The 16,279-nt window shown below is 39.4% G+C and overlaps 1 protein-coding gene across 1 annotated transcript in view; it reads right to left on the bottom strand.

Moving 5' to 3' along the window:
• Positions 1–16,279, bottom strand: part of SUCO (SUN domain containing ossification factor) — a 38,216-nt gene that overhangs the window by 16,652 nt on the left and 5,285 nt on the right. The window contains exons 2-10 of the mRNA XM_021545843.4: positions 10,440–10,548; positions 8,098–8,199; positions 6,699–6,844; positions 3,357–3,497; positions 3,033–3,183; positions 1,979–2,099; positions 1,625–1,749; positions 1,108–1,175; positions 320–427 (exon numbers count right to left, since the gene is read on the bottom strand). Coding sequence (XP_021401518.3) covers positions 320–427; positions 1,108–1,175; positions 1,625–1,749; positions 1,979–2,099; positions 3,033–3,183; positions 3,357–3,497; positions 6,699–6,844; positions 8,098–8,199; positions 10,440–10,548 — 1,071 coding nt within the window. The remainder of the gene's footprint in view (positions 1–319; positions 428–1,107; positions 1,176–1,624; positions 1,750–1,978; positions 2,100–3,032; positions 3,184–3,356; positions 3,498–6,698; positions 6,845–8,097; positions 8,200–10,439; positions 10,549–16,279) is intronic.

Here is a 16,279-nt window from a genome sequence, read left to right as displayed (position 1 = left end):
TCAGCATTAAAGACAGCTCAAGCAATGTAAAAATGGTCTGAACGGCAAGGAAGGGGAGAGCCCACAAACTCAGTAGCATCCCACTACCCAGCTACCGTGTAAATTCTGCTCCTCAACAAATTTTTCCTTTTAATTTTCAAGGTGGCAAAGGAAAAAAAAACTGCTAGCAACTGACAATATACACAAAGAAAAACTATGTGACTTCACATTAAATTACACTTTGCATAATAACAAGCACACAGAGATCATGCGTCATAAAGCCTTGCATCTAATAATTATTTCATTTTTTCATTCAAAAGGATAAGTTTAGGTAACATACCTGTCACTAATTGACACCAGAAAGTCTTTAGGAGTGGAAGAGAATAATTCATGATTTGCAATGTCAAACTGCTTTACTTGCACTGGTTCACAGAGCTCAACAACAAACCTTAAAAACAAAAAATATTTTTTTAAGGAAAGACTTTTTCTTCTGCAGTTACAATCTTCAGTGCTTCCCCTCATTATCACATCCTCCACTGGCTGTAAGGAGGACACTACAAAAATGCTCTACCATAAGAATCCCTAGATCTAGGTGTTTTTCTGAACATCTACTTTAATAACTCTAGGTAGCACCTGCAGCTACAAGAGCTTCATCCATCTTGTACTTCAAGGCATCAAGTCACAGAACTAAAAACTAAGGACAGCAAACAATTTAATTCACACCTGAAGCACCAATTAATGTATGGTAAATTCTGTTCACATGTCTTACAATTATTTGACAGTCAGGGAAAGAAACTAAGAATCTTTATTTGAATGCTCAAGTGCTTTATCTGCCATAAGATAATTATGCAAAACTTATTATTATATATTAATTATTATTATAACTATATTCTTATTATAATTATGCAAAAAAGTGATATATTAAGATAAATAAAAATATCACCTTAATATTACTTCTCAATACAAGAGCTAGATTTCTATGGAAGATATAATAATACATCTTATAGTAATTCTGTCAGAGTTCCTCACACACCCATTCCAAGGAGCAATACATCAAGGTCAAGTCAGTCCCACAGCAATGGAACACTGTAATCACTCCTACCACAAATGTGAACCTCAGGAACTTACCAGATTTTAGTACTGCAAGGATTGAGCATATAAAGGTCCATGTTTTCCATCAAAATAGCTGAAGTGCTCTGTAGAAAGAAAAGAATTTGTATTTTAAATTGTATGGTAGATACCAACAGCATCAAGGATTTTTGCCCTCTTTCCAACACTCAGTTTGAAATTAGGTTTGTAGACTACTATCAACAACACTCTGAGCAAAACAATTATCCATGACACTTAGGCCATACTTTGGGGCAATCATGGATTATTTACTGTGGTGAGCTCTTTAATATAACTCTGTTCAGTCGTTCACTTTCTGTAGGAAGTAGACTCTGCTCCCATTTAAAAAAGACATCAAGTTCTATAGCAATCCCTCTTTTAAAAAGCACTAATCACTGTTTATGTCCTATTTTTATAAATCAAAATCCCAATAAATCCATACACAAAATAACTTCATAAACCAGTGCTCAGTTTTAAGTGTATTTTGTTGTATAACAGTATACTAAAAGCTGAAGACTAATAACTAATAAATGCTTACCTTTGCCTCTGGATTTGCTGCCAAAATTTTGGCACCACACTCTACAGAGGCGTAGTTATTCCTGTTTTTCTGGACCTTTTTAGTGGAATGCTGCCCACCAACAGCAGAAGGGTGCATTGACTGACCTAGGAACAAGAAAATATTGCTACTACAGCAAACCACACAAACAAGAGTATTTGCACTGTCAGGGCACTTCTGCTCACTGCTTTTATAATGAAGGCTATTAATTACGCAGTTCTAGCAGAAAAATGAAGCTCCAGGCTGCATTCCAAATGGAGACAGTCCTGCCATTCAGCTCTAGCAAGAGATGACAGTGCTCTGTATTTAGACCAAACTAATGAATCCTGAACTTACTCTTTTCTTTCTCCACTTCCATGACTTTCTTCTTCCATTCATCAAATGTTGGAATATCTCCAGGGTCCTTTGGAGTTATTACTGATGTAGGGTCAATTTCTCCTGTCTTCTTAAAGTCTTTCTGCAAAAGAAAGACCCACTGATTGTGAATATTTTTCAGGACCAACAATGAAAACAAAGATGAACTTGAAAAAACAAAGCATGCTCTGATCAAATCAAGGGCAGACACATCATTTGCACCCATGTTAACAACTTAGAGCCAATGTAAGCAAGATTATAAGCCAGAAAAAACATGTGATTATTTTCTCTCAGAATTACAGATTATTTCACTGAAATACTGGCAATTTTTGTGGCTAAGCTAATACATTTTAAATAAAATGTAAGCCTTTTTTCCAACACCTGCATTTTCTTCCCAATTTTTGCTTTTCCTCTTGCTAATGAAGAAAGCTTTCCCTGTAGCAAAAATCTTCAAACACCAGTGCTTGTCATGACAAAATTCCAGATGTTCTCTGGAATTTCTGAACATGTCAAAAACAGCAGAATGATTAAACCATTTTTAAGTATCTCAGAAATAATGTTTTGGACTTGCCTGACAAAGCAAAAACCCTGTCAGCTAAACTGTACATTTTTCATTTTCAAGTCTTCACTTTCCTCTGTACAAACATACTCGGCACACCACCAGATGAGTGAACATTTTCTGGTAGACATTGCAAGTGTATAGGTTATTTTTTAAACAATATTTTAGAGGTAATTGCCAAGTGACAGTTTAAGCATGATCCTCAAACAGCAAAAAATGATATTGCCATGGCCTTGGTCATTCTGATTATAAAAAGAGTCTTATCAAAAAACCACATTATTTAGGAAGTACCTCACAACCAGAGGATGAAAAAAGTCATACAGTTAAGCACAGAAGGCCTGGCCAGCTACACATCCCACTGTAACAGGGGCCAAGTGATACTTCTGGGACAGAATAAAAGCACACACATATTTTACCAGTGGTAATAACCAAAGAAAGGGCATTACTCCTGTGTGTACAGAGGGGATACCAACTTACCTCCCTTTTTAAGTTCTCTGAAGCATTAAGAGCAGATTTTTGCTCATCTGCCCCCTTTTCAGCTGCTGAAACTTTGGACTCAAACTCAGACTTAGTCTTCTTTCCCTTGCCATGTGAAGATGATATGTTCTCTATATGTTGGCCTGCAAGGCTGGAAGTGTAGAGAGTATTATGATCTGTGACACAGCCAGCCACATGCAATATGACACACACACAAGTATGTAGATAAGCAAGCACATGCAAATGTTTGTTGCAAAGCCAGCACAGAAGAAAACAACTCCCTTTGAAGTATCAGAGTCACACACAACCTGCTTGGATACTCACCTCTCTGGTGGACTGACAAAAGAGGAAGGCTCACTCTGAGGATCAGCCTCAAGTGTCCCACCAATATCACAGTCAGGTTCTGACTGCTCAGCTTCACTAGAGCTGACTACAGGGATATCAGCACGGGAATTCTCTATTGCACTGAAGGGAAACAAACAACATGCTTTTTTAGCCTTCTGATAATACAAGGAACCCTGACAATCAACCACAAAGAAAAGTGAAAGTTTTAATAAAGAAACATTCTCACAGAAATAATTAAGAAAAGAAGAATGAAGCATGCTGTACTTGTGGAAGTGCATTCTCAGCCATACCCATGAAAGAACAGAATTTCCTTTTCCAGTCTGTTTGTCCCAGAAACAAACTCAAAACAGGCTTCTCATCTAACATCATACCAAACACTGCAATTCATAATTCTTCCCAGCATCACTATGAGCTAACAACACCTTCATAGATGGCTTATCAAAAACTGCAGTACATAATTCTTCCCAGCATCACTACAAGCTAACAACAGCTTCATAGTTACCTGACTGCCAGCAGTTTTCTTTTCCCTTTCAACAAAGGAAGCAAACAAGAGACCGAGTTCCCTCACTAAAAGCTCCTCATGTTCCCAAGTCAAGAGGCAGCAGTCAGAAGAGAACTTGGCTAAAACTAGAGGAGAATAGGGGGGGAGAAGAGCAGAACCAGCCATACCTCCTTTCTACTAATGTATTTCTTTTTTGCTGGTGTAATAAAAATCAGGTAACCCAGCAGACCATTATCCAAGCTGTACCAACAGCCCAAACCAGCTCATCTGCCCACTACTTCACCTTCTCTCTCCCAGAAATGCTGAGCACACCTCAGACAAATCCTGAGGCATGAAGCCAACAGAATGCCTCCCCCTCTGCTCTTCAGGAGTGATGGAATGGGTGGGGAGAAGAAGATGGACAAAGAGTAATAACTTTCAGGTGCTAACTTCTGACTCTCCTCTCCAGCACAGGGATGATTTCTGTGCTGATCCAGCCTACAGCCAGATCTAAGGAAAGCTTTACTCTGCCTTCTAAATTTCCACATAAGCTTTCTTTAATGGAAGCAGCAAACTAGGTTAATCCAGTATCATGACAGAGCTGCCAAAACACAAACAGCACATCAGCAACTTAAAAGGGGATCTTTTTGGTTCCCTGACTGCTACAATTATCAACAGAAGCAGCTGCTACCAACCCAGGGAGACAATTTTAGTAGCTTTCATATGATAAATTTCCTGTGGTATAAAACAAAAAATCCCTAGGTATTCCAAGACTTTTTGCTATGTAGCAAAATCTAACAAACATCATGAATACAATAATTTATTAGCTATAAACAGAGAATATTTACCCTCTATGCCCCAAAATGCCTCCATCTGAGATGCACAGTGCTTGGCTGTGCCTGCAACTCTTTACTGACTAAATAAAGCTGACCACTACACAAAACTGAAAAGCTCCACAGTCTCCATTTCAGTGGGTAGGTGACAATATGAATAATTATCAACTGAATAAAATATGAGATAAGAATGAACTTAAAAATTCCTTATTCTCAGGGTGTACCTGACTGACCTCAAGTAACTAATTTTGGCAGAATGTGAGTCTAAAAGCTGTAGTGCTCCCTCTCCTTTGAGTACCTGGATGTGCCCTAATTTTTTAAATGCATTATTAAGCTCACTTTGCACAGCACATTCCTTACTTCCAGACAGAAAGAGCCCAGATTATTTTTCAGTAATTTTTCCTCAGATTAGACTTAGGTAGAAAAGTTACACTCAGTGCTGTTCTAAAAAGTACAACTTGCTTTGGATAAGATTCCTTTCAAAATATTTTGACTAAAAGGCTCTGCTGAAATATTAAATCAGTAATACCTGAGAGAGCTGGACTTTGTTACGCTGTCATGAATGAGCATCTAAACCAGCAAAAAGGTTAAAAATGTCTGAAGATAACAAATGCAACTTTGTATTTTTAAAGATCTTGTTTACGTATGGAGCTGGACCAGAGCCAGTTTGGGTATTAATCTATTCAGTAAGAGACCACCTATGACTACTGAGAGCTGAAGTGCAGTTTGATAATGGATAAACATTATTTTCTTAGCTTCTCTGCTACACCAGGTCTGCCCCTTCTCCCTGTAAATGGCACTGGTGTCACAAGACCACTGCCCAGCATGAACTCATCCATCAGGTGCTCCAAACCAAGTTTCTATTTTCATTTGTTTCACAGCTCAAGTTCTTCAGAGTTCACCACGCCAGTATTCCCCAACTGTGACAGCCAGACAATTTCCAACAATTACCAGACACCAAGCTGAATGCTTCAAAGAAAATAACATCCTGTCTCCTTCTAGGACCTGACAGCAGTAGAGCTCACAGCACATTACACAAATAAATCAGCAGAGTAGTCAAAAAAGCTATAAAAAGAACAGGCTGAAGATAGATTCCAGTTTTGCCTTATGAAAACCACAAATTTTGGAAGGCTTCCACTTAAAGACACTGATGAAGTACCAAAATGTGTTTAACTGTTAATCCTGGAAGACTAGGCAAGATCAGCCAGCAAACAAAATGTCCGTATCTTTTCTATGGTAAAGAAATTAAATTTGGCAAAGCAGAAAAACTGAAATCTTAAAAAACCCAAAATACCAAAGACAAGTCTACTTCATTTTCAGTCTGTTCAATTTTTAGCCAACAATACACTTCATCAGCAGTCAGAACAACATTGTTTCCCTTAGCACACATCCAAAAGCCCAAAGAATTTCCATATTGCAGTTCACATTTGAGAACATCCCACAAGAAAAGGGAAACAAAAGGAAGTACATGGACTCCAGAAAGCTGCCTACAGCAGAGGCAGCTCTGCAATACACTACTAAGAATTAATCTGCATTGACTGCATTTATATAAGAATTTGCTATTTTGTCAAAAGTCTCTTATCAGAACTTGAGACTCTGTTTTTATCCCAAGATAAAATTCTGCAGAGTTCCTTAACTGAAAGCAGAGGCCATTGCTGAAGCAGCCTCAATGCTTGTTGACACACATGTGAAAGCACATTTGTGAAGGGCAGAAATCCTAATGGTAAAGCCCTGAGGGCTTTTATAGTACAGATTAGCTAAGCATGGTGGCTTTTTTCAAAGCAGAGGCTTAGAAACTGATCATGGCAATAGTATTCCACTTCATGCAACTGCACAACTGTTCATCCACACAGAGGAAATGGTGGCACACTCCATGAGCACTGACACCATAAACCAGCAAAACAACAGTGGGGAGCAATCCTATCTTATCCCTCCTGTACACCTTAACAAGAGCACAGTAAGTGATATTCTCTCAAAGACCAAAAGAACAAAACTGCAAGAGCTTACTCAGGCTGTGAGACTGGAGGTATCTCTGAGGTAGGTGAACTGGAAGTGTTTTCAGTGCTTGGGACTATGCTGGAGGAAGCTTCATTTACATCTCCTGAAGATGGACTCACAACTTCAGGCTGGCTTGTTTCACTTATTTCTGTTGTCTGTAAAAACAGTCCAGGTGAATAAACATTTTTCAACACCTAAGTTAGAAAAGCATTCACACAATAACATCTACTGTGGAGTTCTAACAGTTTGGATTTCTGTCAGAAATTAATTTTGTTTCTTCCTACACCTAGGTGGCATTCTGTGCTGCTCTGGGATAGCTGAAATACTCTTCTGTGGTCTGCAATCATCATGTAAAAATATCAGCTGGAGCAGGCCTGTGCAACAGCTTCCTCAACGATGCAGTCCTATAGAGACTTGAATATTGCAGCAACCAAAAGAAACAGCTCTATTTGCATGTGACATTACAATCAAATTTACTGTTTTTATCCTAAATTTTAGAGAAGGCTTTTAATTTCATCACTCCACAGGAGGTTCAAAATTATTTAAAGCCTATTCCATGCTGTAAGTGAACAAAGAGATACATCATTATTCACTCCTGAGTGTTTAGTAGTCTTGAGAATTATTTACTCTAGGTCTTCAGTTGTCATAAGCACACTCAAAATAAGGCTTTGTAAATCTGAAAGAGCATGTATAACCACTGAAACAGGTCAGATGAACTCCTGCAGCAAAAGGAAATATTGTACAAAACTCTCTTGTCAACAGCTACATTACTGTAAGTCATCTTACTAAACATGAAGGGGTCAGGAAGTTTTAACAGATTTAAACACCCAAACCATGATATAAATATTTTGAAGTATGTCCTATGTATGATGTAATCTAGGAAAAAAAAAATATGTAATCAAATAAATAATCTTTAACAGTTGGTTTCTAACATTTAACACCAAGCACTGACTTAACAGTATCAATGGCACAGAGCTGAGATACAGCCCTTTTTCCGTTTTAACTAAGGAAATGAAAGTGATAGAAGCCATGAGGGAGCAAAGCTAAAATGGACTGCCATAATCACCAAGCCTAATCTACATAAAAGACCTCAGAAAAACAACTTTTTGTTTTATTTATAAATAAACAACCATACCTACAATATCCAATTTTAATTTATCTTGGGAAATTTTTAGTCAGTACTTCCAAATACTAAATTACTCATTATTTATGCACATAGGAAGTGCAAGGTCTGTTAGCTCACACATTCTCTCTCTTACTGGAAACATGAGTCTGACAGCAATACGGTGTACAGGTGAAATGTGAGAGATGGTTACTATGAACTTTAGATAACCAAAATGAAAGACTGAAATTCAAGAAGCATTTCAAGAAGACTGTGTGAAGACAGTGAATGAAACAAAAGCCTTACCTGGTCAGATTTTGTCAAGTCATTGAGCAGCTCTTCCATAGAGTAAGTCCGTGTGCTGGAGTCTGCAGGCTCAGGCTCCGGGCTGGGAGCAGCCTCTTCCCCCTGGGAGATTGCAGGTAAAACAGTCAGGCTGCAGCCACAGCCTTCCCTGCTCACCAGAGCAGCTGCCTCTGGGACACACTGAACAACAGCACATCTCTCACCAGCAAAACATCAAGGAACTAAGCTACAGTCATCTTCAGAACCACTGCCCACCCGTGTTTAAAACCTCAACTGCACAAAGACTACAGCAAGTTAAAACGATTCTGTTAAATCTTCCCTGAAAAGACCATTTTAGCATTGCCTTATATCGTTCCAATTGTTTGCTAAAGAGAGTTCCCCATTCTACTATGATTTCCTATATCAACAAGCCCTCCCCTATCTCCCTGCTGCCCAAAAGAGGAGAAAAAGAAAATTCTAAATTGCATCAGACAACCATTAGAAAAATAACACGTGGCACATTTCAGTTGTAGCAGTCTTATCAGAACTACAGTAATTACACAAATCTATCAGAACCTCTTAAAGAAACCTTTTCTTCTACAGCTAAACATTCACCATCAAGTACAGTGAATTCACAAAATAAAAAGTATCAACACCTGAGGAGAAAAAAGTTTTAAACCCACCAGACAAAGTAGCAGAATTTACACTTGCCCTGCAAACTTTTTAAAGTTACGACTGCAAAATATGCAAGCTGGTTTTGAGCAATACTTAAAATACACAAGAAATGTAGTAGAAATTTATACCCACTTTGTTTTCTTTTCTAAGGGCTATCTAAAATCCTGTGGCCACTGGCATGTACCAGTGTTCAGACCCAAAATGGGCTGCTGTGCTATGCAACACTACATGATATTAATTTGAAAGAATTAAGTATCCAGTGAAGTGCAGGAGCTACAAATCTGAGCTGATAAACCCTAGAGACAACTGAGCAGTATTTCCCCCCAAATACTATGAGCTGACATCCCAGCCCCTAAGATAAAATACCATCAATGGCTGAAGAGACAACTGATCTAAGGCAAACTGATCAAGGGCTGCAGAACAGCTTCTCTGGAGCAGGACAGCTCCAGCAGCCTAATTAGGAGTAACAGACACTTACTTAAGATTTCTCATCCACCCATGAGATTTTCTTTAGGGTGAAAACAACAGCCTAACATTAGTTTTCACATCTTTGGGTTTAAGTTCAGAAATCTGCTTACCTATGCATCCACATTAACAGAATGAAAGGAAGAATGTTGCAGAGTAGGAAATCATTTACCAGTGGCTTCCCAGTCTCAAAGCTTACTTCATCTTACCAGTATTATTGCATCAGACATTAAATTCAAGCAGAACTTTTTTTTAGGCAGCCAGAAGAACAGGAATGCTATTTGGCTGCACAAGCTAGCAAAAAATAGAGCTACCCTAGTTGGTGCAATGCTTAAGAAACCTACAATATTTAAAGGGATTTTTTATGGTCAGGCAGCTCTCCACTTGAGCCAGCTAGAATGTTTCACACACATTTTCTAAGTTTACTGTGGCATATAAAAACTTTTTCGGAATGAGGACTGTGATTAACACTACTACAGATTGCTGGAGGAAACAGGAAAACCAACATATCAATATTATCCTCATTTAGAATAGGACTGATTCTGTACCTGGGTAAATAAATAAATGAATGAAATTACCATGATTTTCTGACTCAACAGCTTGGGAACTCACTATGCAATGCAAGATGCAAACTTGCCATCAGGGTGGGACCACCATTACACTCGATTAACCTAAAGTGCTAAGTAAAAATGAAAGGGACCACAGCTTATTCATTATGCCTTTCAGAAACACATTTTAGCCTTCTTAATTTTTATTGAACAGAAGGAATGCAAAGTGATAAATACTGACTTGAACCAATTAATCTTAAATCTTCTCTTTAGGATAACAATCATCTGTACACAATTTTTAATACAACACAGATGGAAGTGGCATGACGTGGCCTAGACTTACCCAGCCCATCATCTCCAAGTGTGGCTCTACAGAGCCACACACTTCCCCTGATCCCCATTTCTAACATCTGGCCCACAAATTTAAAAAAAGAAAAAAAAAAAACCAACCCATCAGTTGTTTTACTATTCATTCCTTCTCTTGCCCCAAACTATCCACATGAATTGTTGCACAACTGCAAGAAATGAAGGAGAATAAAAACTTGGGAAGATCTCACAGCTCAAAGAACAACTGAGTACATTAAATATTCTGGCCAATAAGATCCTATGAAGAATCTTAATTTACAATTTAGTATTTAGTCAGACTGAGTAATTAGCATGATGTATCCAGCATACCTTTTCCTGCACATTTTCATCCTCACTGGCCAGGGCACAAGCATCACCTGAAGCATACTGCACCACCGATGAGAGAGTGTCTTTACAAAAGACATTCCAAACAGGAAGCCTATAAAAAAAAGTCAAAAAGCTTTATTTAAAATGAAGTCTTGGAATTCCCTCAGCATTGTCTCCCTCAATCTTCTTCAGCTGTTCCCATGAGGAATCTAAAAAATACATGTACAGTTCATGGATACTCATTCAAAAAACCCATTTGAGGATTCACTAGAAGAAGTTAGCAACAGAAAACACCACAAATTTACTACTTCCCAAAGAAAAAAAGTAACACCGAACCAGAACCTGGAGTGCCACCATACCAAAAAGTGAAAGCTGACACAAATTAGCTAAGTTACAGCAAGTTAGGAACATCTTGAATCAGCATCCTTTGTCACGAAGCAGTGAGAGATTTTTAGCAATCATTATTACTAAGCAAAAACTTAAATCACAGACTAAAAAGCAAAATATCCTTAATCCACTGTACAGAGCCTACCTGAGAAGATTTCATATAGTCAATATCAGCAAGCACATTTAAGAAAATTAGAGAAAATAAGTACACTAAAAAAAAAGCCCCAGGCAAAACCTCCCATGAGATTTATTTTGTACTTTTTTCCAACAGCTTTAGTTGTCAGCAGAAATGGATTTATTTCTGAGAAAAGCCTCTACAAACACTTGTATTAGAAGGCATCTTTTCTTTATTATCATACATGGACCCTTCACATCCTAGGGAGCATCTACAATGAACCATCAGGCTTGGAGTCCCAAAGGTTTTCAAGCTGATTTCAACCAAGGCCAGCAGAACATGAAGCAAACTGAGTTTTTATGGAGTCTTCAACAATGTACCACTTTAAACACTAACATTTTCCATTCAGGAAATGCTGTTTACATAACAATCAGGTGATTGGAATGACCTCCTGTGAACAAACACAAACGTCACCGTGCACCCTGAAAACAAGAGCCACCTTCTCCTCAGAGGAGAGACAGGTCTACGGCACAGAAAAATCTGCATGCAGCAACTTTCTGACAATAGTTCTGAGAAATGAAACAGCCTTAACATTAATCATAACAGTAACATTATCAGTAAGTCATTATTCACTTACACAACTGGGATCACTACTGCTTGGAATTTGAATTACCAGCTTTCTTCAAACTTGAATATCAACTTTATTGGGAAGTCTATGCAGTGTAGACTCCTCCACTAGGAAGGAACCCATGAAACAACGGACCACAGACAAGTACTAAACATTTGAGTTTCATGTGGATATATAGATGTCTATTTTCAGTGGCTCTCTCCACAGAAGAGACAGTGCACAAGGAACTTGTGGGATTTCACTTATTACTATGGAGATGAGCAAGTAAGGTGTTCCACCTCTGTCTCAGCCCTAAAGCACCTCAGTAATTTCTTCTTTTTGACGTAGCATCTTCCCTCTGTACTAAAGGAAAGCCTTGAAGTCAGGCAGAAGCAGCTGCAGTTAGTGGGAAATAAAGAACTGAATGTAAGGTATGAAAATAGTAACTTTCATATTGTAGCAGGTACAAAGTCTCACATCTCAGTTAAGAACTGGGCATAAGGCTTCTCACACATCTTAAATTCACATCCCATCATGTAGTTACCTGTTTGTACTGAGTTTTCCATCAAACCTCTGTCCTACCCTTTGCACAGGAGGTTCATTTCAGAGCATGAATGAAATACTACCAGGTTTCTATGGCCTTATTACCTAGCTTTCAGTTGGAAAAATTAGTTATGCAAATACTTTGAGTCATTTATATTTCTGAAAAGAAGTTCCAATCATTTCATGGTAAAATTCTCATGCTCTGAACTCCAGTACTTCTCTTTTGAGATATAAGGACTCCCTGGTTCTTCATAAAAATACATCAGAAACATCAAATATTATAGAACATCATCCCACTCCTTCATTACACAGGGACAAGCCTTTGTTTCCCATTTCACTTCCACTCTGGGGGGCACCTCGGGTGAGCTGCACAGAACAGCAATAACTCATTGGGGGACAGAAAAGGAAAGACTTCAAAGCCTGTGAAATGGCATTTTAAAACACAAGGTCTACCCTCACAAATGCATGAAAAACTGCTTTAGCACTAAAAGCACAGAAGGCATGTATTTCTTGCCTTAATCTATTGAGAGATTTCATGCAAGAAATCAGGCTTTATCAGGTCACAAACACAGATTTTAGAAGAATGAATATTGACAGCTCAGATTTAAGCTATTCTGACACAATCTGTGTCCAATGTCTCATCTACTTATTTTCCAAAATTCTTCTTGGCCTACTCCCCAACTCCAACATGATGCCTCAAGTCTCCCAAAAGCCCTCCAAGCTAGGGAGGGGACTGAGAACTCATTTTGTGTGTTCATGCACCCACAGGAAAACCTGATCCCTCCTGCAGCAGAGCATGCAGCTCACAGGATGCATCACTCAACTACTGCCAGGGAATTCTGACAAACACTCAGAACACAGACATGTGAGACCAGCCAGTCTGGGAGAAGTTAATAACCTTATCAAGACCACCAGCAGTAGTTTTTTTCTTCTGACTTCTAACATTTTGCATATTAATTCCACAGGCTTCTTTAGCTGAAAGGATAGAGCTCACAATAAAAATAAATTGCCAAATGGCACAGCACCTCTGTTAACCATTTAAAAACCACAACAAAGATGAGAAGCCAACTGTTAATTTACAGAGAGCAAAACTGCCCTTGAGTTCAACTGACTTGCAGTGTACACCCAGTGGAAGTCCAGCAGTTTCTGCAGATACTAATCTATCTTTCCCTGCCTTGTGACCCAGCAGTGGGATCTGAATGCTGACTCAGAACCAAGCAGACCTAATGCCCAAATGAGATCAGTCCCCAGAGACACTGTCTCAGGTATGAGGTAGATCTTCAAAATGAAGAGATTGTTCCAAACACATAACCCACAGCTGCTGACTTGCATGGATACTGGTTTTCAATAGTTCCATTTTTGTAACCATGACTCAAAACACCACCTGCTATTAAATCTCATCAAGAACAAAGGAACTTAAGCATGACTCTCTGTCCTATCATTAATGCAGTTTAAAAGCTATTTTCTCTAATAACACCATGAACTTTCCAGCTTAATGTGCACAAACCCAAAAGAACAGGCTACAAGCTCAGACAAAGCAGCAGGGGTGGGTGGGGGAATCTTTACTTTTCTCAGGGCAGGCTCATACTGTGGTTGCCCACTGAAGCAGAAATGCAGCTCACCCCTATCTGGATGGTTCACTACACTCACTGCTACACAAATTGGCCATGGTCTGCTGATGAACGTTCTGCTTTTGAAAAGGAACACAGTGAAATTCAAAAGCGCAGGTGGTTTTGAGATTGCAGTGTAGGTTTCATGTGAAAGACCATCCACTTCTGATCTGACTGAAACACTTCAAGTAATTGTGAAGAAGGCTGCAGAAAACTATCAGAGATAGTGAAGCTACGGGTAACTGTTCTGACAGGTATAAAAATCAAGCAGAAAACAAACAACTGGTAAGAAAAATTAATCATACAACTTACAGCTAAAAAAAATTCCAAATTATGAAGGCAAGAGGATTTCCCACAATTTGATCAGAGACAAACAGCTCAGACTCTCCTTTCCAAAGACTTCATACAACACTGACACAGAGCTTCAGTTCAAACACATCTGTCCTCAAGATGATTAATTTCATAAATTCTCCCAAAACAAGACCTATTGCTGGACACTGGAGAGTGAAGCAGTTCAGAACAGTTTACATTTGGCACCTGCAAGACAGAGGAATTTATCACCAGAGCAGGGACCCCAAGCCCTGCCCCCAGGGAGGGTAACCACGGACAGATCCCAGGGGGCTGTGTTACCAACAGGTGCAGATGTACCAGTGCCCAAGACCTGAGAGGGAGAATGAAGATGTCACTGTCCCTGCCAGGTGACAATTCCCTACTCAAAGCATTCACAGATCAGATCCTGTGCAAGAGGAGGGGTGTGGGCCAGCAGAGCAGGCCTGTGTTTGCTGAAGATCACCTTCTTCATTACAGACTGAATTTAGATTAACGGGCTTTTTACCGTTTGAAACGGTAAAAGCCGGGAAAGGGCAAGAAAAGCAGCAAAACACCTTCTGCTGTGAACAAGTCCTACAGGTCTGTGACTGCTTTCACCAGCTAACTGACAAAGAAAAAAGGCTCTGCAGGAATGAGGAGCTCAGCAGATCACAAATGAACTCTCTAGTCAGCAGCATCCTGCCTCGCAGCCGCTGGCAACACAGGAAAAACAGCAAAGGCAGGGAATCCTCCTCTCTCCCAGGAACTTCATGGAATCAATCTTCCTCTCCCAACAGGCCAGCCAGGGAGACTTGTATTTAAAGAGCCTGCAGAACAAAGTAACTGTCATGAAAAATGAAGACCATCACATTATTTCAATCAGCCACAATAGAAAAACCACTTGCAAGACACTTAACTGCTGCAGCACAACCTCCCCAGACACAACACTCATTTCTGCATGTGAAGTGGAAATACATCTTGATAAACGCAAAGAATCATTAATCTTCTTCAGTACAAATAAGAAAACCCCAACAAAACAAAGAAAAAAAACCACCCTTCATTTAGAAGCCATTTATTACCACAGAAGAGCAGCATATGTTACTAAGATAATTTTGAAAGTTATGATGAACCTTTAAGGGACCAAAAAGTTGAAAACTAAAACTACAGCTCTAGACTAAGCATCACTGGTATCACCTCATTTCCTACCACTAAAAAAACCCCAAGCCCAAACCAGCTGAAATTTTAGCTTTTTTCTGCAATTTCTTTACCAATCTGTGGTATTTTGCAATTAAGTTTTTAACAGCTTGCCCACACTTTGCAAAGAATGTGCTCTCCAAACAGTTATTTCGCTTATTCAGAGGAGCCAAACACAAAGATACTTCTGGCCATACTGAATTTCATAGCTGCATACAATGAGATTCCAATCTTTGGTTTCAAATAGGGCTTTCAGCATTTTAAATACCATTAACATGCAAAGCTTGCAAAAGGAGGTTCCAGGAGCACCAGATACTTTATCAGATCAAACGGATTTACTGCATCCCCCTTCAGGCACAGAGGAATCTGCACCCTCTGCTCCGCTCTGGAGATTGTGAAGACATTCCAGTAAGTCCTGAGGGGGGAATAAAGTCAACTCTGATCCAAGGAATGCTCAGCTATCCTAACCAAGAAGACACAGAGGATCTCAACATTTGCTCTTGACTGTCCACTGTTGTCCCAAGTTAAACAACAGAAACCAACTTCATTCCCTGCTTGCAGTGCTCCCACGGTTACTCCCATTCTCTCCTGGAAAAGGTTACTGAGATAACAGCACCTTCACAGGACTCTGAGACCATAACAGACAACAACCTACATTAAATGCAGGTTCCAATGCAACACTGAAACAAACACAAACCTCCTTCTCAAAAGGAGTATCCAGGTGCCCTATTTCAGGCACTTAAAGCAGGGCAGAAGTCACAAGCCCTCTGGAAGCACCCAAAGGAACAGGCAGTTCCTGGTGTTCCTTGGAAACAGACTTCTGCAATACTGAAGGAAGATTGCAGCGTATCAGAAGCTCCCTGCATTCTCAAACTCTAATTATTTTCTCTGATGCAAGAGTCAGGGGAAGAGCACCCATTCCAGAAAACAAACGAACAACCAAAAGACCACACTATAAACCTGATAGAAACCACAAAGACTACAGGAGAACAGCACAGCCATGCACTGTGAGCAACCTTTAAGGCTTTCAGAGTCTGTAGAAATGTCTGACTTAGACATTTTTTCAAGATTTCCCTCA

Source organism: Lonchura striata, chromosome 8 (genome assembly GCF_050655825.1).
Source record: "Lonchura striata isolate lonStrDom1 chromosome 8, ASM5065582v1, whole genome shotgun sequence".
Lineage (NCBI taxonomy): Eukaryota > Metazoa > Chordata > Aves > Passeriformes > Estrildidae > Lonchura > Lonchura striata.
This window is presented reverse-complemented; position numbering and strand designations above follow the sequence as displayed.